Source organism: Pocillopora damicornis, chromosome 8 (assembly GCF_964200805.1).
Source record: "Pocillopora damicornis chromosome 8, jaPocDami1.2, whole genome shotgun sequence".
Classification (NCBI taxonomy): Eukaryota; Metazoa; Cnidaria; class Anthozoa; order Scleractinia; family Pocilloporidae; genus Pocillopora; species Pocillopora damicornis.
Genome location: NC_142677.1, coordinates 7,907,398 through 7,933,934, shown reverse-complemented (window position 1 = coordinate 7,933,934; position 26,537 = coordinate 7,907,398). Strand labels below are relative to the sequence as shown.

The 26,537-nt window shown below is 40.1% G+C and overlaps 3 protein-coding genes across 4 annotated transcripts; all 3 read right to left on the bottom strand.

The window, feature by feature from the left end:
- Positions 1 to 3,301: 3,301 nt before the first annotated feature.
- LOC149041247 (uncharacterized) lies at positions 3,302 to 17,973 on the bottom strand. Of its 2 annotated transcripts, none has more exons than XM_089180138.1 (7): positions 17,727 to 17,973; positions 8,682 to 8,956; positions 6,934 to 7,057; positions 6,073 to 6,226; positions 5,205 to 5,389; positions 3,801 to 3,861; positions 3,302 to 3,450 (listed from the first exon to the last, which is right to left on the bottom strand). In XM_089180138.1, exons 1-7 carry the CDS (start codon positions 17,856 to 17,858, stop codon positions 3,341 to 3,343), a joined length of 1,041 nt encoding a protein of 346 aa, XP_089036264.1. In that variant the 5' UTR covers positions 17,859 to 17,973; the 3' UTR covers positions 3,302 to 3,340. The 2 variants fall into 2 exon arrangements, with proteins under 2 accessions (XP_089036264.1, XP_089036265.1); XM_089180139.1 differs by lacking the exon at positions 17,727 to 17,973 and adding an exon at positions 9,440 to 9,567 and having other exon boundaries at positions 3,304 to 3,450.
- A 2,839-nt stretch (positions 17,974 to 20,812) lies between these two features.
- LOC149041246 (zinc finger MYM-type protein 2-like) lies at positions 20,813 to 23,077 on the bottom strand. Its single transcript, XM_089214175.1, has 2 exons — positions 22,597 to 23,077; positions 20,813 to 22,517 (listed from the first exon to the last, which is right to left on the bottom strand). Exons 1-2 carry the CDS (start codon positions 22,673 to 22,675, stop codon positions 21,199 to 21,201), a joined length of 1,398 nt encoding a protein of 465 aa, XP_089070301.1. The 5' UTR covers positions 22,676 to 23,077; the 3' UTR covers positions 20,813 to 21,198.
- Positions 22,776 to 25,903, bottom strand: LOC149041245 (uncharacterized). The gene is made up of 2 exons (XM_089214712.1): positions 24,020 to 25,903; positions 22,776 to 22,787 (listed from the first exon to the last, which is right to left on the bottom strand). The coding sequence occupies exons 1-2, from the start codon at positions 25,901 to 25,903 to the stop codon at positions 22,776 to 22,778; spliced, it is 1,896 nt and encodes a 631-aa protein (XP_089070838.1).
- Between the last annotated feature and the right edge of the window lie 634 nt (positions 25,904 to 26,537).

Below are 26,537 nucleotides of genomic sequence, written 5' to 3'. Positions count from 1 at the left end.
AGTTCATGCAGAGTTTTGTACTATGCAAACTCTGTGGCTACTACACAGATACTTTTACTTTCTGGTGATGTAGAGCTAAATCCTGGATGGCGAGGCATATCTACGGAAGGTGAAGATTATTTACTCAACTTTGCGAGTGAAATCAACCGTGGCTCAAATAATTTCAGTATAGCACAATTGAATGTTCGAAGCTTGAGGAATAAGATGGATGAAATCAAGCTATTACTTAAAGTGTGTCGTTTCGACATTTTAGCAATTACCGAAACATTTCTAGACGCGAGAATATCGAACAAGCAACTACATGTGGATAACTATAAGATTGTTAGAAGGGACAGAAATACGGGACAGGATGGAGGTGGCTGCTTGATTTACATTGCGAGCCATATTTGTTATTCAAGGCTCAAATCCCTAGAGCCCCCTGATGTTGAATTAATCTGGATCAAAATTATGCATAATTCGTCTGCGTTGATATTAGGAAATTGTTATCGACCTCCTTCTGACTTCCAGTTCTACGAACGATTTTGTGATTGTCTGGAGAAAATGTGGCTTAGGCACAGGAATGTGGTGCTTGTCGGTGATTTTAACTCGGACTATTTTCGTAGCTACAAGGGTGTTACATCATACGCCGGTAGAAGATTACAAGATATACTCCAGCAATTCAGCTATAGCGTAATGAACGATAGGAGCCAGCCAACAAGAGTTACAAGTGAGACAAAAACACTGATTGACTTGGTTAATACCAGCAAGCCGGAGATTATCAAAGGAACTATTAAAACAACTGAGTTGGGAATCTCAGATCATAAGCTGGTTCTTGCTACAATATGGTCCAAAATAAAAAGGCCGCCTCCAAAGATAGTCAGGGCCCGCACCTTCAAAAGATTTGATCAAGCTACTTTTGTGAAGGATATCGAGAGTGCCCCGTGGTCAGTATGTTCAGTGTTTAACGATCCAGACGATTGCTATTGGGCGTGGTTACGCATATTCAAAGATATCTGTCAGGTGCATGCGCCTTACAGGGAAGTTAAAATTAGGAGCGTCTCGGTACCTTGGATAACACCGCAAATACGGCACTTGATGAATAAACGTTTCAAAATGCTTAAAATGGCACAACGTCTGGGTGATCCAGACCTGTGGGCTGAGTATTCGGAGTTGCGGAATAGAGTGACACGGGAAGTGAGGCTTTCTAAGAGCAGATACTATTTGGAACTGTTCAATGAAGTGAAGGATTGTAAATCCTACTGGAGACTGGTAAAAAATGCGACAAACGGCAAATCGATTACCCCGATATTAGGGATCAGGAATGCGGATGGAAAAGTTGTCACCTCCGATCTGGACAAAGCGAACATACTTAATGAACATTTCTCAACTATAGGCGAAAAACTGGCCAACGAATTGCCGAATACCAACTCGACACAAAGTAACGTTCATGTATCTACCGTCGCGCCTTGTGTTATGAACATAAATTTATCACAGGAGGTTATTGTTAGTTCGATGGCTAAGTTGAGAGCCGATAAAGCCTCTGGGCACGACAGAGTTGCTCCAAAACTTTTAAAGTTTGCCGGTGACTCAATTATTCCATCTTTATTGTCTGTTTTTCAAATAAGCGCCACCTGCAACAGTGTACCGGCTACTTGGAAGGCTGCAAACATCTCAGCTCTCTACAAAAGTGACGATGAAACCGTTAAGCAAAATTACAGGCCTATCTCGCTATTAAGTGTACCAGGAAAACTGATGGAGTCTATGGTGGCGTCAACTATTACCACGCATGTCACTGAACAAGGACTTGGGAACCCTCACCAGTGGGCGTATAAAAAAGGTCATTCCACCGAGTTGTTGTTAGTGAAAATAACGGATGACTGGAGACAAGCGATCGACAAGAAACATGTTGTAGGCGTGGTTTTTGTAGACTTTCGTAAGGCGTTTGACGCAATTCCCCACTCCATTCTGCTCCGAAAACTTCAAAGTCTTGGTGTAGCTGGGGACTTGTGGTGTTGGATAAGAGATTACCTCTCTGGAAGAACGCAAGTAACGACGATTAATGGGTGTCAATCTCAAGCTATGCCAGTTACTTTTGGTGTACCTCAAGGGTCGGTGCTGGGCCCTACCCTGTTTTCCATCTTCTGTAATGATCTGCCCAATATTACTGAGGGAATAGATGGTGACCCACAGCTTCACATGTACGCAGACGATACCACCGTCTATGTCTCAGCTCCGACCTATGATCTGGTGGCCTCCAAGTTGAATGAAGTACTAGCAAGGCTATATACATGGTGTTGCGAGAACTGTCTCACTCCACATCCCACCAAGACGGAATGTATATTGCTTGGTGGACGCGGAAAATTTACTGGGCCAAAACAAGCTATTAAGATGGGTGATTATGTTGTCGGGGAGGTTGTTTCTGCAAGATGCCTAGGTGTTCAGATAGATAATGCTCTTAAATGGGATCATCATGTACCGGAATTAGCTAAGTCATATACGCAGAAGTTGAATTTACTTAAATCCTTGTATTTCCTTCCTATACAGGCAAGAATTGATTTCTATTTTAAGGTTATTCTGCCGTCTGTGACATATGGTATGTTAGTTTGGGGCTCTTGTGGTCGAGTATTTTTCTCAAGCTTAGAATCTATACATGTTAGAGCGGCGAAAATAATATTTAACTTGGATTGGTGTACTCCAATCAAGGAGGTTCTTGCCACAGTAAAATGGAATACCTTAGAGATTATGTATGAGAAACGATTACTAATCTTAGCGCATCAGGCTTATTATAATCTTTTGCCACGTCCTATGAGCCGTCACTTTGAAAAGTATGTAAGTAGCTACGACTTCAGGAGGAAAATGACATTTGAGTTACCTAGACCTAAGACCGATATGGTCAAGAAATCATGCTCATACAAGTCAATTACTCGGTGGAACGCTCTGGAAAATCAAATGAGATCAATTCAAGACATTGACGCTTTTAAAAAGTCACTCAAGTGTATTTTTAAGCCACGTATGTTATAATGATGTACTATGTAGAATTTTTATTGTTGAAAATATGTAGAAATCTTACATTAGTCTTCTTATAATTAGTTAGGAATTTAGTTTTATTGGATTTAGTTAGGAATTTAGTTTTATTGTCCGTACACGACCACATCAGCTTTTGCTGAATTTTTTATCGTGTTTAAATAAATGCTGTTGTTGTTGTTGTTGTTGTTGTTGACAATGTTAAACTTCCTTTTTTGTTGGTGTTTAGATACAATGCATGTTTCTACAATAAAATATTTAATTTGGAGATCAATGCTATGACACAATTAATTAAAGAAGGGCACCATTCTATTGACATATACTGTATAAGGTAATTCTATACCTGCAAAGGACTCTCTCTTGGATTTATGGAAACTTCATATTGCTTTAACCACTGTTTTATGCTCTCAAAATCCCCCAAATTTTGAGGTGGAAAGTCAATATCAGCTAAAAAGTTCAAAGCAAGCAGATATGCTCATTACTACCACAGGATTTTTTTACTCTCATTGCAAAATAAAGCAAGCTGAAACTTGTACAGGTGACAAAAAGGAAATGAGAGCCCCCAAAAATTAATGTATCCAAATTTAAACCTTCTCCAGATTTTTTTATTTCCAGAGGTTAGCATCTCTGCTAATGTGGAGTTTGAATCTCTGCTTATGTGAAGAAGTTATTCGAGTTTATAATCAAGCATAATACATTGAAAAGTGAATGTTCATGGAAGGGCTGAATAAGCATTGAATCCTATTTCCTTCAACATAAGTTTACACTGATGTGATCAGTTACTTCTTTAAACTTACCGAGAGAAACTGATCCACTGTTAATTTCATTCAGGATGAATGAAATTATCTCTTCAGTGATCTGTATCCAGAAATCAAAAGGTAAGTTTAATGTGGTTTCTCTGATGCAAAGGACATCTTCTTGTGATTTTCATCTACTCATTGTTAATCCAACTATCCTGCTGCATTAAGACTAAATCTACCTGGCCCACCAGTAATGGTAGTAGCAGGGTCCCACAAAACATACTTTATGACATTTATGACCAATGACAAGAAAATAGGAAATAAAGTGAAATGACATCATAAACAGTGAGCGGTGAGGAAACAACACAGTGGCAAGCTTAATTAAAATTTTAATCTTGCAAGATTTGAGTGAGGAGGATCACAAAAAGTGGCATAAACCACTAAAATGCTTAAAATGGTAGGGGGTAAACTGCCACACAATTCAAGTAAGAGCTTTATCACCAGGAACTGACTTCCACAAACTTTGGGGAAAGAGGTTTTTATCTTCTGTCTAACATAAGAATAGTCTTCCTAATAGACTAAATAAAAATCAATCAGTCCTTGTTCTACTTAACAAATATGCACGCATTCACTCCTATGTGACTTATTCTTTTCCTGCTCGACTCTTTCATGACATGCATAACCCAGTATTCCATTTTTTAGAGAAAGCCAAACTTAACTCACTTTCATTTCACACGGTACATACACAGAGAACAACTCAATTTTTCACAGATGTGGAGATGAATGTGCCATCAAAACATGCACCATGCACACTCTACCAGAAGTTCATTGTTAAAACCTTCTTTCAACAAAGTCTTTTCTTAATTTTTATTAGCAGACAATCCCAAATTCAAACCACATATAATCATTTATTTTCCCAATTTGAACATTCCAGCATTACTTTTTCCTGAAAATTCTTCCACTCTCAATAAACTTGCATGTCTTTGATTTGTTTATTAGGTCCTCAACCTAACAAATTCTCAGCTTCCCCCAAAGCCCTAAAGCTATTTATTACAACCCATTAAACAGTTTCTACCATTGATGTTTTTGTGACCACAAAACAACTGTTTGTCAATCAATCACTGCATGCTTCTGCAGAGTTTTCATTTAGAGTTGTGTTAGCAAGAAAATCACACAAAATAATTTGTATTCCATACAAAGTCATAGAAATTAGCTTCAACAATCAAAATTAGGATTACCTTCACATGATTTAAACTCCACTACATTCATTGTTTATTCTACATGTAAAGTGTGGTTGACTGTTGTACAATAGTTTGTTTGAGCTCAATGAGCAGCATATTTCTTGCATCTTAAATCTACCACAGCTAAAAATTACAGCTGTTCATTATTCTTCAGTTGAAATACTACAAACATGAGTGGAATAAATTGAGCTTTAACTTATCTTTTTTTGTACATGATTACCTGATTGTCAGAATCCCCTACAGTCACAGGTGTATTCTGTTGAGCCCTTTGACTCCCTTTAGCTGTCAATGTCTCAGTTGAAGCCTGGTCAGATGGCCTCTGGATCTCTATATCTTTACGACAGACTTGTAAACTTTCCAAGAGAGATGCAAGAGTGGAAGGATTTGTCTGCTCTAGTAAATTACCTACACAGACACCAAAGAATTGTATCAATTTATCCAACAATATCAACTTTTTTCCTCAAAGAACTGAATTTTCTTGAGTAAACATATTACATTAATGTTTAACCTTTAACTTCCTGGTCTCAATGATCTTCTATTGAGCTACAAATGTACTTTGTATGCATTTATGTCTTTGTGACAACTCAAATAGATTATCTACATTCACTGCTGTTATCAACAGTGTTTCTCCGTTTATACCTGACATACTTTTCAGTATTATGGTCTTCATCAATTACACTTATGAGATAATAAGAAGACTGACATTTTCAAGGAGCATGCAACACCTTGTTGAGTACATTGTCTCCTATGAGTTACCTAGTAAATATTTTGATCACATACCAGCTAACACCTGCCAAAAAATTTCTCAAGTATTGCTGAAGTAATAGAACCATCAATTTACATGTTAGGGAATTATTGGCATTCATTGAATAGAGAGAGTTTTACTAATGAAGGTTACAAGGGAATCAATGAAAAAAATGTGCAGTGTCACATAATATTTCTATCTCTTCATGCACTCAGCAAACCTAAGAAAGTTTGATCGCTAGACTTCAGAATGTTTGTGAACTGCTGTGGGTAAGACACTTAATAAGCAAGAGGCATGATAAGGGAGAGTTGGTTGACACTAAAATACTGGGATCATTATCAACCTGTTGGAGGGATTTGTTGAGGTGCTAGTGCCAATGTCATTGGAACCATTTTTGTTATCTGACTTGTGTTAGGACCCACTGGTGGAAGTGTAATATGTGCTTCTGACTGCTCTGAGTCTGTGGAGAAGGCACCCGAGTCTTGCATTTGCTCTCCCTAAAAAAAAAAATGGAAAATTCATATGGATTACTGGATTACAGATACTGGATTACATTTCCTTCTATCCTAATCTGCTTCGATGAATTCCTTGGTCTGACAAACAGATCAGCTCAGGAACTTGCTATCAATGTGAATGCTTATTTTTTGTTGAAATATTCTCATAAACTGCTTTAAAATATTCTTATAAACAATGATCCCTTTTCTCTTGGTGAGACTACTGCACTGACTTCGTTTAACCTGTCCTAAGTAACAATTAGTGTAATTTACCATACTTGTATCTGAACAAAAACAAGCTAATATAAGGTGGCTATGAACCATATGCACAGATTTATGTAAAACTTTACAAGAACATATGAAATGTGGCAATTGTGAAGAACAGCCCCCTTCCATCAACCATCAGCTAACAAATAACAGGCCACTGCCAATTAAGACCAACAGGTTTAACAATGAGGGCTATTTGAACAAAACTTTGAATATACTTTACCAATATGTATCTTATTCTTGAAAAAAAGAGCGTGCTAAATCATACCACAATTCTTTGCAAACCTGTTTTTGGTATGTCACATCCCAAAATGTAGACATGCATATTCCTTTAAATTCTCTGACACAATCTCAACCAACATAGGGAATTAAATACAGAGCAAAGTAACACACAGAAGCACATAAAACTTTGCAACTTGTTGTAATGTCTGAGTAACACAAACCTCACTAAAGATATACAACACACTGTCACCCTTTATAATTCTGTGTATATCTTTTCCACTCCAGATACAGCGCTTTTCACCGAAGTCAAGTTTCACTTTCTCAGCTGACTTAGCACAATAAAATCTGCAAACCAAAGTAAGCTTTAGTAAAAACCTACTGACAACTAAGGATTCTCCAGTAGATCAATGTCCCATGACCAAATTGTTGTCAACTGAAGATCCTTCTTTGACCTGTAAGTACTAAAATATAACATCCCACTGACTGCTCTTACACCATTTCAAATTTTAAAATTTACCAATTTGTTTTTACCCACTCTTTCTTACCTGCCAAGTAGAGAGGGTAATCAAGGCTGGAGAATATACACATTAATAAATTCTTTAATGACAAGTTTGACAGAACAAATAAATGAAATCAGAAAATAGAATCTTTCTCACAAAGTGTTTTTGGTATTCAAAGTGTCCTCTTTGTTTTCTCCAAACCAGAGGCCTTCAACAATTTAAAATATGGGACTTCCCCTGTGTATCACCATTTTACAGAAGATATTTTAGCTTTCTATGGGTATATAGGCAAATATATTAGAGATTTTTGACCAACCAGGGAGTATGCATTGTGTCTAAGTTGTTATGGAACTCTTTTACAGTACAATTACCAGTTTCAAACAACTGCTCATTAAAATACACTTCCTACATGACAATGGTTAGACTATCCAAAAAATTTGTCACCTCAACTTATTTCAACTTTTCAAATAAAATTGAGTTTTACCATGCAAAATTGGCAGAAAGGCTGCAACAAAGCTGCTCAAAAAGGTCATGCAGACACTGTTTTAGTGTTATATTGCCACAATGTTATTGCAGTTGCATTTGATAAAAAACAAATTGTAAACACACCAGTAAACAAAACCTTTAAAGGTGACAAAAACAATCCAAATATCGCTGGCACAACAATGAAAACTTACTTGTTTAAATTAGCTTGAATTCAAGAATATTATCTTACTCAAAGCAAGTTTGGCAAATTCAGGCAAAAAAAGAACCCAAGATTTTGAATTTTTTTTGGAAATATTGACAACATTATTTTACAAGCATGATCCAACATCTTATTTTCCACTTATTATCTCAAGCATAAAATGTTGATAAATGGGATATTTGCCACTTCAGCTAGAAAAAAATAGGTCCTGGATTGGTGGAGTATGTTCTTGATTTATTTTTTGGAACTACATTACTTTGCTCTCATAGATAGCCTGCTGATTTTCTGTCTTTCCATGATTTTCCAGGAGCCAAATCTAAATTCCATGACATTCTATGCCTGGCAAATGAAATTATAAAATCCCATGTCTTTCCAGGACCCTTATGAACCCTGTTTTAGGATTTGGAGTGATTCCCCACCTCTCCATCTTTTAGGATCTGGAGAAATTCTCCTTCATGTTGTCTTTTAGCACTTGAGGTGATTTTCTTCCATTTTGCCATGCCTCTCTACAGCCTTTTAGGGTCACCCTCAGAAGATGGAAAGTGCACAACTCTTAATTTAGCTCTCTAGAGCTTTGTTACGTTATAATGGTTATCTACCAGTGCAGGTTATGAATAACTGAGACACTTTTAACCTCTATATGTCTCATAATTTATTATCACTACACCTTGTAGAGATTTACCTGGTAAATCCACAAAACAGGTACATGAAAGTGTCAAATGTTGTGATCTACACAAGCTTCTAATATTGAGGTCCTTTTACACTCATGACTTCAAAAAATTACCTTTCAGTGCCAGCAAGAATTGGGAAAGTCTCCTTCAGAATCTCTTTCATATCTTCTTCTGTTTTACTTAAGGTAAATGAGATTTCTTTACGCCGCATTTTATCTTTATTTATCTTTGCCAAAGTTATTGTAGTTGGCATAGGTACTTCATTTGATCCAGGCTTTCGATTGACGTCCTCTCCTGTTATAACCACTGCCCACTTTTTAATTGGATCATCAGCAGCTTTCCTCTTCCTTTTGTTAGGAGGATGTTCATCCTGGTTGGTGTCCATATCCTTTTAAAAAACAAAATTCAATTTAAAAAAAAAAACTGTAACCTGGAGCATGTCTCAACCCAAACAATCCAGTCTGTCAAATCACATAAATCTGTATTCACAATTCTGGACCAAAGATTTCTTGTGATAATTAGTGAACCCTCCTGGCAAAGCGAGTCAGATTGCTATCCTGTGAGTTGGTATGAATAAAATATTTAATTTATTTTTCCCTAGGAAGATATCATATAGAATCACCCAGAGACTTCAGTGTTTTCTCAATGAAAAAGTAATTTAAAATCACTGGAGGCCATAAAGAGAAAAAGGCTGTTACAGCTTACAGAAGGGTCAGTAATTACAATAGCTTCCCTATGTACCAACATTCTCTGAATACACCTTAGATTTCAACATTTCTTGTTTCTCTCCTGATCTCTTCCAGTCTCTCCTCGGCTATGGGAAGATAGCTCGCCATGTTTATGTATTCGAACTCGCAGTCTTGCGGGTTACCTTCTGTAGGAAGATACGCCCTGGACAGTGTGTCAGCAAGATGCATGTTCTTTCCATGGTCATAAGTTACTTCAGAGGTGTATTTCTGGAGTCGCATCATCATTCCTTGAAGTCGTCTTGGGGCTACTGCGAGTGGTTTTGACAATATGGACTCCAATGGCTTGTGGTCGCTGGACACCCTTACGTGGCGACCAAATGTGTACTGGTTGAACTTCTCTAACGCGAACACGATCGTGAGCATCTCCTTCTCGATTTGAGCGTACCTCTGTTCTGTATCACTGAGGGAGCGACTTGCGTAAGCGACTGGCCTACCATCTTGTAGGAGAGCAGCACAGAGGCCCTCCTGACTTGCATCACATTGAATACTTAAGGGTCGGTCAGGCTGATAATAGCTTAGAACCGGAGCTTGCGATACTAATCTCTTAACTTCATTGAAGGCCTTGTCTTGCTCTTCGCTCCATGTCCACTTTGTATCTTTCCTAGTTAACCTTCTGAGAGGCTCCGTAATGTCAGCCAGTTGTGGTAGAAATTTGGAGAGATAATTAACGAATCCATTCAGTCTTTGGACTCCCTCCATGTCTGTTGGGGGTGTCATTTCTTGTACCTTATTACATGAAATTTTCGTGACATGTTAATTTCGCGATTTGGAGAGTCGCATATTTCGCGACACCTTATTTTCGCGATTTTGCGAAAATGTTGCATTTTGACTCACTTTAATTTCGCGTTTTTGAGTGAGACAATTTATTTCTTTGTCAATGTTATTTTACATGTCCTTGAAAATTTGATCAAACAACTTAATAAACAGAAACGCAGCAGATTATGTAAACAGTAACAAGAAAGATGATCTAACAGCGTCTAGAAGGCACAGTATGTACCTGCCCATGCTTGAATGCAAGTCACGTTATTACTGGTCAATTGACCTTAATATCCATTACATTAAATATTCCTTTCTGCTAACTCCGAGGAAAAAAATGTTGCCGTTTAGTTGCACGACTGATGCTGTTTAATCATTTGCGTAAATGTCTTGATACGGATCAACAGGGGGTAGCACTTCTTTTCCATTTAAAACATCCTTTATTCTGGCTTTTTCCCATCCTTTCAAAACATAAACCTTTCCTTCAGTGCTGGTGAAAAAGTTATACAACTCTACCAACCAAGTGGCATGGATTGGTTTAAGGACCGATAGTTTGAGATCAACATCGACATCTTCAAAATTGATTCCACTATCCACTTGTTTCTGGACTTCTGCGGAATACCACGTCGCGAACTTGTTCTTGCAAAACTTTTTGGCCTGTCCATTGACCGTTAGATCCAAGGGTTGAAAAAAATGTGTCATGTTAGCTGGGACAGAAATGACTTCTATATTCAGCGAGGAGAGCTTCGAGCAAACCTTCTGCGTTTTCTGACCTCTGAAGACATCCCAGATAAGAAGCGCTTTTTGAGATCGTGGAAGGCCAAGTTCCTTGCGTTTCTTTACCACGTAGGGATTGATTACAGAATCAATAAGGCTTATTGTTTCTGCCTCGTTTGAATAGTGCTTTGGGTTTTGGCTGACACAAAAGCTCTTGGGAAAACTAACGTTCCGAGGAAGGCTAGCCTTAGTTTTACCCTGGTATATAATTTGCAACGGGAGAAATTCGCTAGACAAAGAAATCACAAATGTTAGAGTGATGTTACGCTTATCTGTCAAACCCTTGATTGGTACAGACTGAGAGTTTGTTGCTGCCATGGTCATTCGACCCACTGATACGTAAGAACTCGGTGTTTGATCAGCATCAAGAATAAGTTCTGGTGGAATATTGTGTTGCTTGATGCAATTGTCAATGTCCGACAGGTAAGTGAGCTTGCATTCATCGTAAACTCCTCTTGGAACTGGTGGCTTGTTATTTTCGCGACATTTAATTTTCGCGATTTTTTTCAAATCGCGAAATTCGCGAAATTAACATGCCGCGAAAATTTCATGTAATAAGGTACTGCGCGTGCTTTGTCGGGATCAATCTTGAGGCCATTGTTTGTGAAGAGGTGACCCATGAACGCTACTTCTTGTCGTCTTAATTTGAGCTTGTCTTTGTTTAGTGCCATCCACCTCTCTCGGCATCTCTACAGTAGTGCTTTTAGACGTCTGTCATGGTCCTCAGTCGCTTCCTTCAGGTCTTTACCTACACCATATATCAAGATGTCATCAGTAATGTCAAGTATTCCCTTGAGTCCTTCCAAGGCTTGGTTCTCTCGTTTCTGAAATATTTCAGAGGATACAGACAGACCAAAGGGGAGTCGTAGCCACCGATACCTTCCGTAAGGTGTTTAGAATGTTGTGAGAAGACTGGACTCTTCGTTGATGACACAGTGCCAGTAGCCTGCTTTAAGATCTACTGTTGAAAATACTTTGGCTTGTGCTAGTTCGGGTAGCATATCATCCAAGATTGGTAGCTGGTAGGTCTCTCTTTTCAGCACTGCATTAAGGTGCTTCAGGTCAATGCATATTCGTAGGCAGTGACTCTACTTCTCACTCAAAGATATCTGCGTATTCCTGAACAATCTTCTCAGTAGAAGTTAACTGGTGGACTTCCGGTTGAGATGGCCTGGTCGGAGAAGCTGTTATGAAATTCGAGTTGTTTATCTTGATTAAATTCATTTGTTGGGCCGCACGTGCTCCGATAAGCGGGGTGAATGTTTCATGAACGAAGACGAATTCAATTGAATACCTCTTGTGGTTCTTGAGATTACGCACGATCACACGTGTCGAGCCGACTGGAGTGATGTTTGTTCCATTCCACTGTGGTGTCTTTGACGTATTGACTGTACAACTCCGTTTTGTAACAACAACGTAATCTTTATTGCGTTTTATATCGTCTTACCACATGCTCTTTCTGCTACTATATCCCATAATAATAATGAACATACGGGACACTACATCTCCCCCTAAGTTATTAAAAAAAACAACCAAGTAATAAAGTACTCGAAAAGAAAGTTCAGAGTCTCTTATTTTCTTCTGAATAATTTTAAACTAGGCGCGTACATAATCTTGCATCCAGGAGGGCGCTCGCTTGGCACGCACAGGGCGCGAAGCAACTGAAGGTAAGGGGCTAGATACGGCTTCAGATGTATCTGTAGCTGATTGACTAGAACTGAGATTTGGCTCATCCTGTCGGGGTTGCGCTGGTTGCTCGGCTAGGCATGGCTGTGGATCTATTTCTGCTTTTTTAACAGTCCCAGGATCCATAAACTTTTTCGTATGAGCAATGTTGCGCATCTTATTGTTCCCGTTTGTGTCTTGTAAAATGACGGCATTTCCATCTTTACGAGTGACAATGTAAGGTTCTGGCTCATAGTTTGGTGAGAGCTTGTTTTCACGTGTCTGCTTTAACAGTACCTTGTCACCCTCCTCAATATTGCTGTGTTTGGCTCCTCGTGTTCTGTCTGCATACTCTTTCTGGCTGAGTTTTGCACGAGTGTCTCTCTCTCTCAACAACTGTTGCCAATATGCTTCAGTTGCACGGTCTTTGGAGAATTCGACTCGTGGAAGTTTGTCACGCAGTTTCCTCCCCATCAGTAGTTCTGCAGGTGATAATCCAGTAACAGTGTGTGGGGTAACTCTATATTGGAAGAGGAAGTTCTCAAGAGCCTTTTTCCAATCCTTTCCTTCGACGCGTGCAATTCGCACTATCTTTAAAATTGTTTCATTTGCGCGTTCTACCTCTCCGTTGCTCTGTGGCCAATAGGGTATGCCCTTCTTGTGGTCTATTCCCAGGTATTCTAGGAAGCCCTCGAATTCCTTTGACGCAAATGGTGGTCCGTTGTCACTGCGCAGAGTTTCTGGTAGTCCATGTGTTCTGAAAATAGCTTCCATGCTTTTTATCACATGTCGGGCATCTGTCTTCTTTAGGAGAATAGCCTCCAGCCAACGAGAATAATAGTCGACAGCAACTAAAAGGTGTTCACCGTTTGAGATTTCAAGAAGGTCCACTGAGATCTCCTGCCAGGGTCCATCAGGTAGACTGCTTGACCTCACAGGCTCTGGTTTTGATCTTGGTCCCACAAGTTGACAGGGGTGGCATGAACGTATGGCATCCTCCACCTGTTTGTCCATTTGTGGCCACCACACTTTTTCCCGCAACCTGGCTTTAGTACGGACCATGCCCTGATGACCTTCGTGTGCCAACATGATGGTTTGTTTCCACAGGCTCTGAGGCATTACAATGCGAGTCCCTCTCATCACTACTTGTCCTACTACCCACAGTTCTTCCTTAACTGCTTTGTAGGTGGTGCCTGACAATTGGGTCCAGTCACCAGTGATCACAGCTTTGTGCACTATCCGTAAAGTTGGATCATTTGCTGTGGCAGTCTCAACTTGCTTCGGCAACAAAGCGGCTGGTATTGCTGCACTTGCCACGCTGTATGCAAAATCTTCCGTCTTTCTGGTGTCGTCATCTTGAGTTGAGCCAATAGGCAGGCGGCTGAGGACGTCTGCCGGATTATCTTTGCCTGGTATGTGCGTCAGCGTGTATTGAAATTGCTGCAAGTATAGGAGCCACCTTTCTATCCGGGCGGATGGAGGCTTCGACTTTGTACCGAGTACTGTGACTAGCGGCTTATGGTCAGTGCGGACTTCGAATTTAATTCCATACAGGTACAGGTAAAACTTCTCGCAAGCCCATCTGACAGCTAGAGCTTCTCTTTCGAACTGGGAGTACCTTGTTTCAACGTTGCTAAGCTTTCGGCTAGCGTAATATATTGGCCTGTAGGTCCCGTCTCGTTGTTTTTGCTCCAGAACTGCTCCAACTCCAACAGGAGAAGCATCAGTTGTGAACCGTGTTGTGGCACCTTGCCTGTGGTAGGCCATCACTGGTGCTCTGGTTAGCAGGCCCTTGATTTCTTGAAAGGCTTTTTTTTCTTTTGGACCCCAGTGCCACTTAACATCTTTGCCGGTTAGGTCCCACAATGGACTTGATATGGTTGCAAAGTTTGGGATGAACTTCGCACAAAACTGAACTGAACCGAGAAAGCTTCTTACTTCGGACTGGTTTTGGGGCGTTGGTGCTTTAACGATAGCTTCCACTCGTTCACTGGAGACTTTTAATCCCTCGCCAGAGAGTACATCACCCATGTAAACCATGCTGCTAACACCAATTTCACATTTGTCATAATTCAAGGTGAGGTTTGATTCTTCCAGTTTACGCATGACCCTGTCTAAATTCTCATCATGTTCTTTGTCGTCTGCCCCTACGACTCGCAGGTCATCATGGAGATTGTAGGCACCCGGGCAGCATTTAATTACTTGCCACACGATCTGCTGGAATTTTTCTGTGGCCATGTTCACGCCAAAAAGCAGGCGTTTGTACCTGTATAAACCATCAGGCGCAGCAAATGTTGTGATATCCCGAGAGTCTGGATGTAGCTCAATTTGGTGGAAGGCCATATTTAGATCTAGCTTTGAGAAAACTTTGGCATAGGAGACTTCTTGGAGTGTCTCTTCAACTGTTGGTACTGGGTGCTTCTCCCGTACGATGGCCTGATTTGCTTGCCTCATATCAAGACATATCCTGATGTCACCATTAGGCTTCTCCACCACAACCAAGGGGTTCACCCAGCTGGTTGGTCCCTCCACCTTTTCAATGACATCAAGTTTGAGTAGTTCCTCTAGCTTTTCGGTGACCTTAGCTCTTCTACTAAAAGGGATTCTGCGTAGTGGCTGAGCGACTGGTTGAACACTCTCATCAATGTGGAGTTTTAGCTGATATCCTTTGAGCTTGCCGAGGCCTTGAAATACTTTTGGAAATTTGGACTTCAGAAGGGCTTTTCGGTCAAGACTGTTTGTGAGGCTTTCCATGCTATCAGATTTGACATCACAGCTATTAATGGACACGCCTACCCTTAACACGCCCAGCAATTCGGAGGCCTCGCGACCAAGTAGCGTCGCTGCCTTACCGCACATTACATAAAATTCAGTATACAGGGATTTGTGGGTCTGTGGTACTTGTACGTTAAAAAAGTATTTCCCTTTAAGCTGGAGAGGCTGTACAGAAGCATAAGCATAAACTCTCTTGTTGCAGTCCAACAATCTAGCCTTGCCCCCCGATACAAAATTAAACATTTCCTCTGACATTAAATTACAGCTAGCACCAGAGTCTATAACAATGTTTACAAGCTTATCTTCAATCATGAGTTCCATGGTGTTCTCTCCATCCGTGCTCCCGGTGCTGAACACGTAGAAGTCATCACTGTTTACGCGCTCGTCTGCACTCGCGTCTTCGCACACGTTGTGTACATCACGTTGCTCCTTTGAATTTCCTCCTCTTCGTCCACGGCTAGGTTTTGTTCGTGGGTTTCCGCGACCACGACTTGAACTTTGGCTGGGGTCTCGTCCTTTATTCTGCTTGGAGTGGCAGCACACTTCAAAATGACCGATGTGCCCGCACTTTCCGCATTTGTGGTCACGTGAGCGACGGCATTCTTTCGCGAAATGACCCACTTTATCGCACCGCCAACATTTTCCCCCTTGTTTTGGATCACGGGACAAGCTGTTTACGTGGCTTTCGGGAATGAGGATAAGCGCTTCTTTGTCATGATACTGGCTAACGATTTCCATGAGTTTGCTGAGAGGCAGTGTTTCCTCATGGTACAATTTTGACTTGAGATTTTTGTCCTTCAGAAAAGAAATGGCGCGATCTCTCACCTGGTTGTCCCTTTCGCCCTCGTAGTCACAATGTTCTGCTAGTTTCTGCAGGCGAGTAATAAAATTGTTGACGGTTTCACCAGGTAATGGAGTAGCCGCTAAAAATATTTGTCTGGCCATTGGGGCGTTCTTTTTGAGCTTGAAGTGTTCTGAAAGGCAGTCCATAGCTTTTTTGTAATCTTTCGCTTCGCCTCGTGTTGTAGCAGGAATGGAATTATTGAAAACATCTCGGACTTTGGGGCCGGCTAGGTGAAGTAGTAGTGCTCTTTTTTGTGTGGGGTCGCTGATTCCAGAGGCAGTAACATAAAGCTCGAATTCTTCTTTCCAAGTTAACCATCTTTGGGCGAGTGTAGCTGGTTCGCCGACGGCGTCGAACGCAGGTAATCCAGGTAATCCGCTTAAGCATACGGCCATCTGTGCGAGTTTTGTCCACTGTTTGAACTCGTTTCCACTTCAGCAGCCGTACGGCAAGTTGAATATCGTTTATCCTCGTCGCCAAATGTGGTGTCTTTGACGTATTGACTGTACAACTCCGTTTTGTAACAACAACGTAATCTTTATTGTGTTTTATATCGTCTTACCACATGCTCTTTCCGCTACTATATCCCATAATAATAATGAACATACGGGACACTACATCCACATGCGCAGTGACTTCTTTGACGGTTTAATTGCACAGTCCCTGACATATTTGAGTGGTAAAATGTTCACTGACGCTCCACAGTCGACTTGAAATGATAGTGAGCTGCCGTTTATTATCATCTCTGCATAAATTTTCTTTGGGTATTCGTTGTCTGAAACTTGAGATATGTATTCTTCTTTGAGGCAGATGCTAGTGATGAATTCCACATCGCTGTTGGTATCTGTTTCGTCTTTCACGATGTGGTTTATTCTTCGATCCTTTTTACAGACACTTGTGAAATGATTCCTGCCATTGCATTTCTGGCACTGCTTTCCCCACGCGGGACATTTCTTCTTATTCATCTCATGTTTGTTTCCACAGAAGTGACACGTTTTCGTGACGCGTGTTGTATTATCTCGAGATTGCTCATTCCGATCATTCCTCCGTTTCCAATCACGCCGCCAAGACCTTCCTTTGTCACGTGTCGGATCTTCAACTTTATTTACCGCTTCTAAATTACTACCAGAGGCAATTTCTTTCATCTGTGAGCTTGTGGCTTCATTACTGCGGCAAATGTCGATGCATTTCTCGAATGTTAGCTTGTGTTCCTGAAGCAACTTTTGCCTCGTGTGTTTACTTTGTACGCCAAACACAATCCTATCTCTGACTAGCGAGTCATGCAGAGATCCAAAATTACAGGTTTTGGCGAGATTTCTTAGAGCTGAAACGTAAGCATTGATTCCCTCTGAGGGTTCTTGGTTTCTACTGTTAAACCTGTATCGTTCGAACGTCTCATTTATCCGTCCGACTGTGTATTCTTCAAATTTCTCAATCACTTTGTCTAGCTTCTTTCAATCGCTTTCGTCATCAAATGAGAACCCATTGAACGTTTTCAGTGCCTCTGAACCGATACAATGCAAGAATAGAGCTACTTTTTACTCTTCTGTCTGCTTTTCCAGACCAGTAATTATCGCATAATTGGTCCATACCTGATGGAAGTGTTTCCAAGTTGCTTCTAAATCGCCACTGAAGCTTAAAGGTGCGGGCGGTTGAATGGAGGACGATTGCATAATGACTTGCGTTTTTTGAGGCGCTGGTGCTTGGGCGAGCGTATCAGGCATCGTTGGTCGTCTTGACTGTCTTTAGTGTCTTTTAATTTATCTTGACACCGCTGCCACCATGTTAAGTTATCCGCAAACTGCTAGCAGGAGTAACCAGATAACCCGATTATATTTCTTTATTCTAGCATAAGACTCTACAACATCTCAACAGAACTAACCACGTGACTCTCAATCAATGTCTTATTGTCAATTGTTCATGCTGTATCTAGCCTCTAGTGATCACGTGTAATTGTAACGTAACACAACATAAGTTATTTCCACTAGAGGTAGATCAAGGAAAACTTGAGTAATATTCTCTTCTGTTTGGGGCACATCTTTTTTTCCTACTGTAATCAGTAGGTTTTTTATTGTTTGATCAAAAATTGTAAGTGTAAGGTTGGTGTTATCATCAATCTTCACTACTACTTGTAGGTAGTTATTTTTCTACACTTTGCCAAACTTTTGTTTAAGGTCACAATTGGCACTCTTCATATTGTTGGTGTTTTCATCATGAAGCTTTTTCTTGCACACCTGACAGGAGTGGTACACTGAAAACTGAGCAATTCCTAGTATTTCAGCGGTTGATTTAGAAATAAGAAATGATTCTGGGATGTCTGTTGGGGTGGCCCATGTTTCTTTGAGTGGCTCAACTTCTGTGATAGTTGTAGATCCACCTCTTGCTGTTGTTAATTCGTGCCAGTCACCATTCTTTCTTACTTTCGGGTTCTTCAAGGCATAAGTTTTCCCTTCTTGTACCAGATTAGTATACTGTTCCCAGAGAGTTATCTTGATAGAACCAAATGGATCGCTTAGAGTTGCTTCCAACTTACTCTTAGGGCCATTCATGGTATTAGTTTTTTTCTCTCCTGACAAGTATAGGAGATTGGCTTTAACATCAACTAGCTGTCCAGTATTAACATAGGTAATGGATGGTATGCTGACAGTTTTTGGGATTGTGTTGGTTTAAAGTTGAGTTTGGGCAGTGGTTCCACTTGGATTCTTGGGCTCATCAGTACACACTTGGTATCTCCTGTTGCATTGATTTTGAATTTGTTGATTTTGATGGGGCTTTTCTGCTCACTGTACGTTTTGAAGTCATTGTGTTTTGCTGCTGAGAAGCATACCCCTCAAACAACTTCTGCTTCTGTTTGAATTTGCAAATCAAACCATGTGGTTTTAGAGCCCTTCTTTAGAGGAGAAATATTATGAAGATAGCCAGTGAGTTCGTCATCCATTTTTCAGGAACAGGCTGTAAGGGGAAAATAGGATAATACATGAAGTTACTGGTATTAACACTAAGACTTAGAATGAGGTGAAGGTACTTAGATTTAAATGGAGAAATAAGTATATTAAGTTGTTATTATATACACTGGCTAGAAAATTGTTTGCTACTATTGAGAGAAAGGGGAAAACAAATAACAATGAAAAAAATTTGCAAGCTTACCTCTATCCCTATGTTTATTCTCTGATTGACAAAAGGTTGCCAAAAAGCAGAACAACCTTCAGAATTGCATTTTAATTTTAGGTTATCTTAATGAGGAATTTCATCAAGGAAAATTAGTATTTTTAGATCAGTTACTTGTCAGTTAACTAACTGACTTCACATGTGTGCCTATTTTCAAGTTTCTATCCTTCAATTTATGCAAAAACAATGGCTTGTGATCAGAAAAATTGGAACATCTTATCACTACATGCATAAATTATGATGATGTAAAGTAAATTGCCGAATTACTCTTCCTACATTGAATTCTGTTGGTACCTTATAGCATTCTCAAACATCTTACATGGAGTTACATGTATGTTCAATTTTCAACAATATCAAGTTGTTTTAATCAATGCACATATTGCTTTATGATCAGTGAAATATGTTTCCAGAATGAGTACAGTCATTTCTGATTCAGGTAAATTGATATATTTATGGTCAATAGTTGTTCAATTATCAGTAGTATAGGATGATGCCTATTGTTTGTAATTGTTATCTCTTATAAACAAGTTATAGAGGGGAACTTTCTCTTTTTGAATGAAGTAATTGACTTTAAAATCCCCAAGAAAAACATTAAAATCAAAACAGCAACTATTGAGAATTTGGGTCAATGCTAGACACATTTGTTGGACTGACACTTTTGGTGACCTGTATACACCTATGATGTTAACATGGGGAATGGCAACAACTTTGATAATGGTTATTTTTACTCCATTGGTGTTTTTGGCTAGTGGATATCCAGGGATGAAGGGGATTTTAGTGTATACAGCTGTTCCAGCAAAGGGCCTTTGTAGTGAGTATTGAAGATTCCCTGTCATTTGGAAATGTAGTATACCCACTTATGGCATAGCTGTCTAAATGTTGTAGTCTTGTTTCTGAGAAAATATTGATATCCATATTTGAATAGTTTAGGTCACTATGTATGTCTTCAATATGTTTATGCAGAGATCTTGAATTAAGGAAGCAAATTTTAAAATTACTTGGGTCTAATTCAAAGATCGGGCTATTAGAAATTTTGGTATGGCAATCTGTGCATAACTACAGCATGTGAACATTAACATAGTGATTAACAGCTATTTTACTTTCAGAAAGGTCAGTTATGTAAAGTCCATCAATTGTTGTCACTCTGCTGAGTCCTACATAATGCACACAAGGTATTGCTCTTTTGGTTTTAAAGTTAACAGCTGTTCTGTTTCTTCCTACTACAAATTGTGCAATGATAGGTTTGATAGGAGTCCATGTAGGTTCAATTCCTTACAAATACAATTGCTTGTTATCATGTCTAGTCTTTTCTCCAACATCAACATGGTCAAATTGTGCCCAAATTATACCAGATGGTTTACTTTTGTCATATAATGTAATCTTTTTGATAATATTATTTGCCCCATTTGTGATACCATCATCAGCTCTTGCATTTAATGCTATCTCTGTTATAATTACTGACCCTCATAAAATCCTATTGTTCTCTCTCAGCATTATATCGGCGATTTCAGCCTGAGAAAGTATTCATATTCAGTCAAGTCCAACTGTCTGAGGAAAACGGTGGCGGTCCTTTTTGGTAGCAGGGAAATTATCAGGGGTAATCCTAAACGCGCTAAAACGTTCAATATTGCAGTGGGCTGGCTGCACTGCAATATTTTTAATAATGCAGCCTGCTTCCAGCAATATTTTTAATATTGCTGCATGACTGTGGTATTTACTTCGTTACTTTTCCACTCAGTAATTTTTGAAAATTCGCGAATGTCCGCGCATAATTTATGATGAAGATCTGAAGTTAAAAAGTAAATGAATACACCATGAGAAGTACCATTCCAGGAGACGTACAGACGAAAACATTTTACAGTTTATTTAGGGCACATCTGACAATGACAGTCTTTCTCACTTGTAAGAAATAACAATTTTCGTACTGTGAGTACTAATTACAACTGACTGATTATAATCTTCGCTCTGGTTTTCGTCTAAAACCTTTTCGCTTAACCCCTGTAACCCTGTTTCTTCCCTTTGTCCATCATATTTTTGCTCAACATCATTGTTAAACAGTTTTTCATTTTTTTCCTTGACGTCTATTTCTGCCCTCTTAGGAGTCGCTCCCTGCAAGATTTCACTTGCTTTCCTTTTAAATGTTGATGAGGTACACTTATACTTCCTAACCCCATCACATGATCGGTGACCAGTGGTTTCTACAATAACTTGTTCTGGCACACCACCTTCGTACAATCGTGTGGCGCAACTTCGTCGAAGGGAATGATTTGTAAAGTGCCCCTCAAAACCTGCTCTTCGCATAATATTCTTAACTACGTTCCCTAACGTTTCCCTCCCCATAGCTTTATTATAATACCATACGTCCCCTTTTGGCTTTGGCAAAGCCCGCAAATAGAATGCGTTGTCACTGATTTCTTTCGGCACGTGAGATACGTATTTCTTATACAGCTCAACTGGGCAACGCTCTACATTGGTTAAGTTCTTATATGCCCGAACAACTTTCCTTTTGATACGCAAATGGCTCAAACCGCCATTATTAGTTTTACTGATATCCTCCATATACTGTAAGAATTCATTACCCAATTCGTCACTTTGTAGCGATAACTGTGAGTTTTTAAATCTCAAATTTCTGTGTTCCTGCCCAGCCCTTAGAGCAAACTGAATGCCAAAAACCCAGACCAAAGTGTGGCAAAGCAGCTCTGCGTTGTCGCTCCCTAAAAACCCGTTTTCCCACAAATAGTTTTCTTGTTCCTCCGTAATAAGATTAGCCTTGTTGACAACTAAGCCTATTCCTTGCCCAGCTTTTTCTTTCATTTGAAAATTCAAAGCTGAATTCAAACTTCTAAATTTACAACCTGTTTTGTCAATCAAAGTTACATTTCTCTTACATTTCACACGTAAAAACGTTTGAATACTACTTATCATTTCATATAAAGTCTTTCCTGGATATTCTTGTCCATCTTCTTTTCTAACTTCGGCAATAAATCGAGCCAAGACAAAATCCAGCTGCTCTTCAGACATTTCATCTAGATTCTCGTTTATCAACGGTTCACCACTATAACTCATTTCATTTACGGCTTTATTTCTCTCAACCATCCACTGATCAAAGACTTTCAGCACCCACGCCCATTTTCGACGACTTGAGTCTGACACCCAACTTTCTTCAAATTTTTCACACTCAACAGACGTAATTGGTTTTCTGAATCTTTGCTCTTCTATAAACAATAACAAAATACAAGGAAAGCTTTTCTTAGTCGTTTAAAAATGACCCCCAAAAAGTTAAAGCGTAATTACCTTCAACGGCAGCGGCATTTTCCGACCTCTGGCTCTGCGTTATGAAAATGGCAGATTCGTCTTCCGAAGAATCCTCCATCAAGCTTCAAAACAGTAGCAACTCTTTGCCTTCCAACAAACAACTCAAATAACCAAGTGCATTGCGTTAATATACAATGCAAATTACGTTTGCATGAAATTCAATCACACACCTGAAAGATGTGGAAAGTTACATAATCTTTACAAGGATTTAACAATGACTAAATTCCGGGAAATGAAAAGGGTTATGTAATTTGTATAACTACTAGACAATACGTGCTAATTGCATTGTTGGAGAGAGAAAATAGTAGGATTTCATGAGAGTCAATGATTATATCATCTTTGCAAGTAGTTAACAATGGCTGAATTGGGAAATGAAAAAGGATTATGCAATTTGTATTATTACTGGACAATGCTTGCCAGTTGCATTGTTGGTGTACCAAAACATCAATATGAAGGGGCGACTGAAATCGTCGATGTAATGCAGAGAGATAGGTAGATAGATAGACGTTTATTAATAATACCTTAATAGCAGCTGGAAGCTGAATTACAAAGGTGTACAAATTATATAATAGAACTATACAATAAAATCAAACCTAAAAGGGAACTAATTTACATATGGGCCCATATACAATTGTAATAGATGTCAATTAAAATGTCTTGCGCTTGCTGGAATGAAAGTATCTCTGAACCGATTTGTTTTAAAGGAAACTCTAAATGGTCTGCGTCGTCGTAACTCCCTAAGTTGATCTCGGTTGTCAAAAGGCAGTAAGTGGTACAAACAATCCAAGGGATTGGAGACGATGTTGTTAAAGAATTTTAGGCAAAGGTCTTCCCTCCGATCCCTTAGGGTTTTCAGCTCTGCCATCTGAAGCACTTCTCTATAATGATTATCATAACCGTATATAATTTTCAAGGCTCTCTTTTGGACCCGCTCTAAACTTAAGCTCAAATAATCGGGGAGACTATAATGGTAGACCTGACATCCATAAAGTAAGACGGATTGAATGCAAGCAACATAAAAATTCACTAATTCTGGTGATGGTACCTTAGCTCGCTTTAACTGAGTTAAAAAGTAAAGGCGCTTAGCGGCCTTTTTAATCATCTCAGTAACGTGAGTGTTCCACTTGAGGTTGTCTTGAAAATACACACCCAGTAATTTCACGACACTGAAGGCGCTAACCTTAGAGCCATTAATTTCTATGAGATCGTAGGAAGGAGGGGAGCGCACGAAGGAAACTCTTAGCTCATTACATTTTTTCGGATGAAGTTGAAACGAGTTAAGTGTTGACCAGGTAGCTACTTCGTTTATCATAGACTGAGCATTGCTAGGACCACCCTTGCTTATGATTTCATACACTGTCGTGTCATCTACATATTTTATACAATCACTGGCTGATGGTACTTTCAAATCATTTATCATAACCAAGAATAGCCACGGTCCCAATTTTGTTCCCTGCGGTACTCCTGCTCGGACCGATCCCCACTCTGAGAGACAATCATGTGCAAGTTTGACCCTTTGTTTCCTATCTTTAAGAAAGGCTACTATCCAATTAATGATGTAAGGGTTGATGTTGAAGGTCGAGAGTTTCGATAGCAAGAGGCTGTGATCTATCAGATCGAAGGCTTTTCTATAGTCCAACGCAAAGATCCGCACGGTGTTCCCCGTTCCGTCTGTTGCTTGCGCCCAATTGTGCATCAGGTTTATCAATGCATGCGCAGTGGAGGATCCTGGAATACACCCAAATTGATCGGGTTCCAGGCGTTTCAGAAGTGCTGGTTTCACATGTTCATGGACGACGTAGTGCTCGGCAATTTTGGACAACGTTGGTGTCAGTGAAATAGGTCTCAAATCTTTCGCCGCATCCTCAACTATCTTTGTTTTGGGAAGAGGGGTGATGTTTGCACATTTCCAAAAGTCCGGTAAAGTCCCTTGACTAATCGAGGAATTGATGATACAACGAAGAGGTTGAGCGAGCTCAGGAGCGAAATCACGCAAGACCCAGTTTGGGATATTATCTGGGCCCCCAGCTTTGGAGGAGCTGACCGTACTAAGGCATTTGAAGGTAGTTTCCAGTGAAATAATGGGAGTTTTAAAACCCTCAGTGCTCACAGTTTCGATATTATCTAAAAGTGGGTCAAACGAAGCTTGAGGTTCTAGCAGAGCTGTGTTGATTTCATTAGCCAAGATCTTAAGGTTGATTGAGGTAGCTGGTTTACTTGCTAGGAGCTGATTTGCGACACTTGTAGATGTTTTGTTCATTCCACATAACCGCCTACATTCGGACCACCTCATTTTAGGATTGTTTTCGGTCAAAACGCTGACTTTAGTGTTGTAATAAGAGCGTTTGCAGAGCTTCCGTTCCCTGTTTACTTTGTTCCGGTAGTAGTGGAACAATGGTTTGTTGTCTTGGTAATATGCTCTTTGACGGTGTGCTATAAGTGCCTTGAGTTTGGGTGAAATCCATGGTGCGTCGTTTCGGTGGAACTTAACTCGCTTTTTGGGAAGGATAGAATCTAACCCTATGTGAATTAGGGCACTGAAGTGAGCATACTGTTCTTGGACGCTATCTATAGTGTCGATTAATGACCAGTCGACCCCCGTCATATAACGACCAAAAGCCTGTTTGGACTCAGCGTTAACAGTACGTGTAGTAACCGTTCTGTTTGCAGGAATATTGGCCTTCGATCTAATTTTTGGAAACAAACCAACAGTACAATGATCGGATAGTCCGAAGGGCGGGAATGGAGAAGGTTTCTCGTAGTGTTCTGTAAGATTAGTTAGCACTTTGTCGAGTGTACGATCCCCTCTTGTTGGAAAATGGACGACTTGCGTGAGGCGGAACTGCTTAATAACTGGTGAAACATTTGCCCTGTTCCAGTCGCCAGCGAGAATTATACCTGCGCCAGGGATATCACTCTCTATCCTAGAGAGAGAATCCATCATGTAATCAAGGAGGGGCTCATCTTTGGCAGGCGGTGGAGGATGGTATACTGTACCAATGATAAGGCAGCTATAACCCCGGGGCAATCGGTTGGGCGTGATTTTGGCCCACAAAACCTCAGGGCCCTCGGGGTCAGGAAACTCATAGTCCCGTAGAATTGAGAATTTGATGGAATCTTTTACATATAGAGCCACACCCCCATGTAGCTTGTGGGTCCTATCTTTGCGTATGATGTTGTAGCCACTAATGTCAACTACGCTGTCATCAATAGAATCTTTCAGCCATGTCTCCGTTATACAACAAAGATCAAACTCGTGGGTGTTCAAAAAAAATACGAAGTTCATCTATTTTTGGTGCCAAGCTCATTACGTTAGACACAGCTATTGACGGTACGAACTGCAAGGTGTTTTTCCTTGCGTCGATGTTTCTCTTAGGCTTGATAATAGCCAGATTATTGAAATTGACGGCTCTTTCTTCTGTGTAACGGCTCGAGGAAACACGCGTAGTTACTCTCACGGGAATTGTTGAAAGTCTCGGTAAAGCGTGATTATTGAACCATAACGATTCATTCAAGATGGAAGAGTTATAGCAATTAACAGTTCTTGGTCTTGTGTAACTACTGGAGATGGTGCGTGTGGTTGTTCTCACGGGAATTACTGAAAGCCCCGGTAAGGTGTGATTGTTCGACTGTGAATAATTATTCAAGGTTGAAAATTCATTCGTTTCTGAAGAATATTTGCTTCGGCCTGTATTTAATTTTGTTTTAGTAAGTCTTCCGGACCGTTTCCCTCGGTACTTAAAAATTCCATCCGCTCGAATGTTCTTAAATAAAACTGACCGTCTCTCCTGAAGGCTGTAATTTTTCCGGAGCGACACCAGTTCGCGCCGAGAGTACTGTAGGGTCGTTGTTTGGCGAATTGGAGAATCAAGCTGCCGAATTAAATCTCGAGTGGCTCTCTGCCGGCTACCAATGGTGAT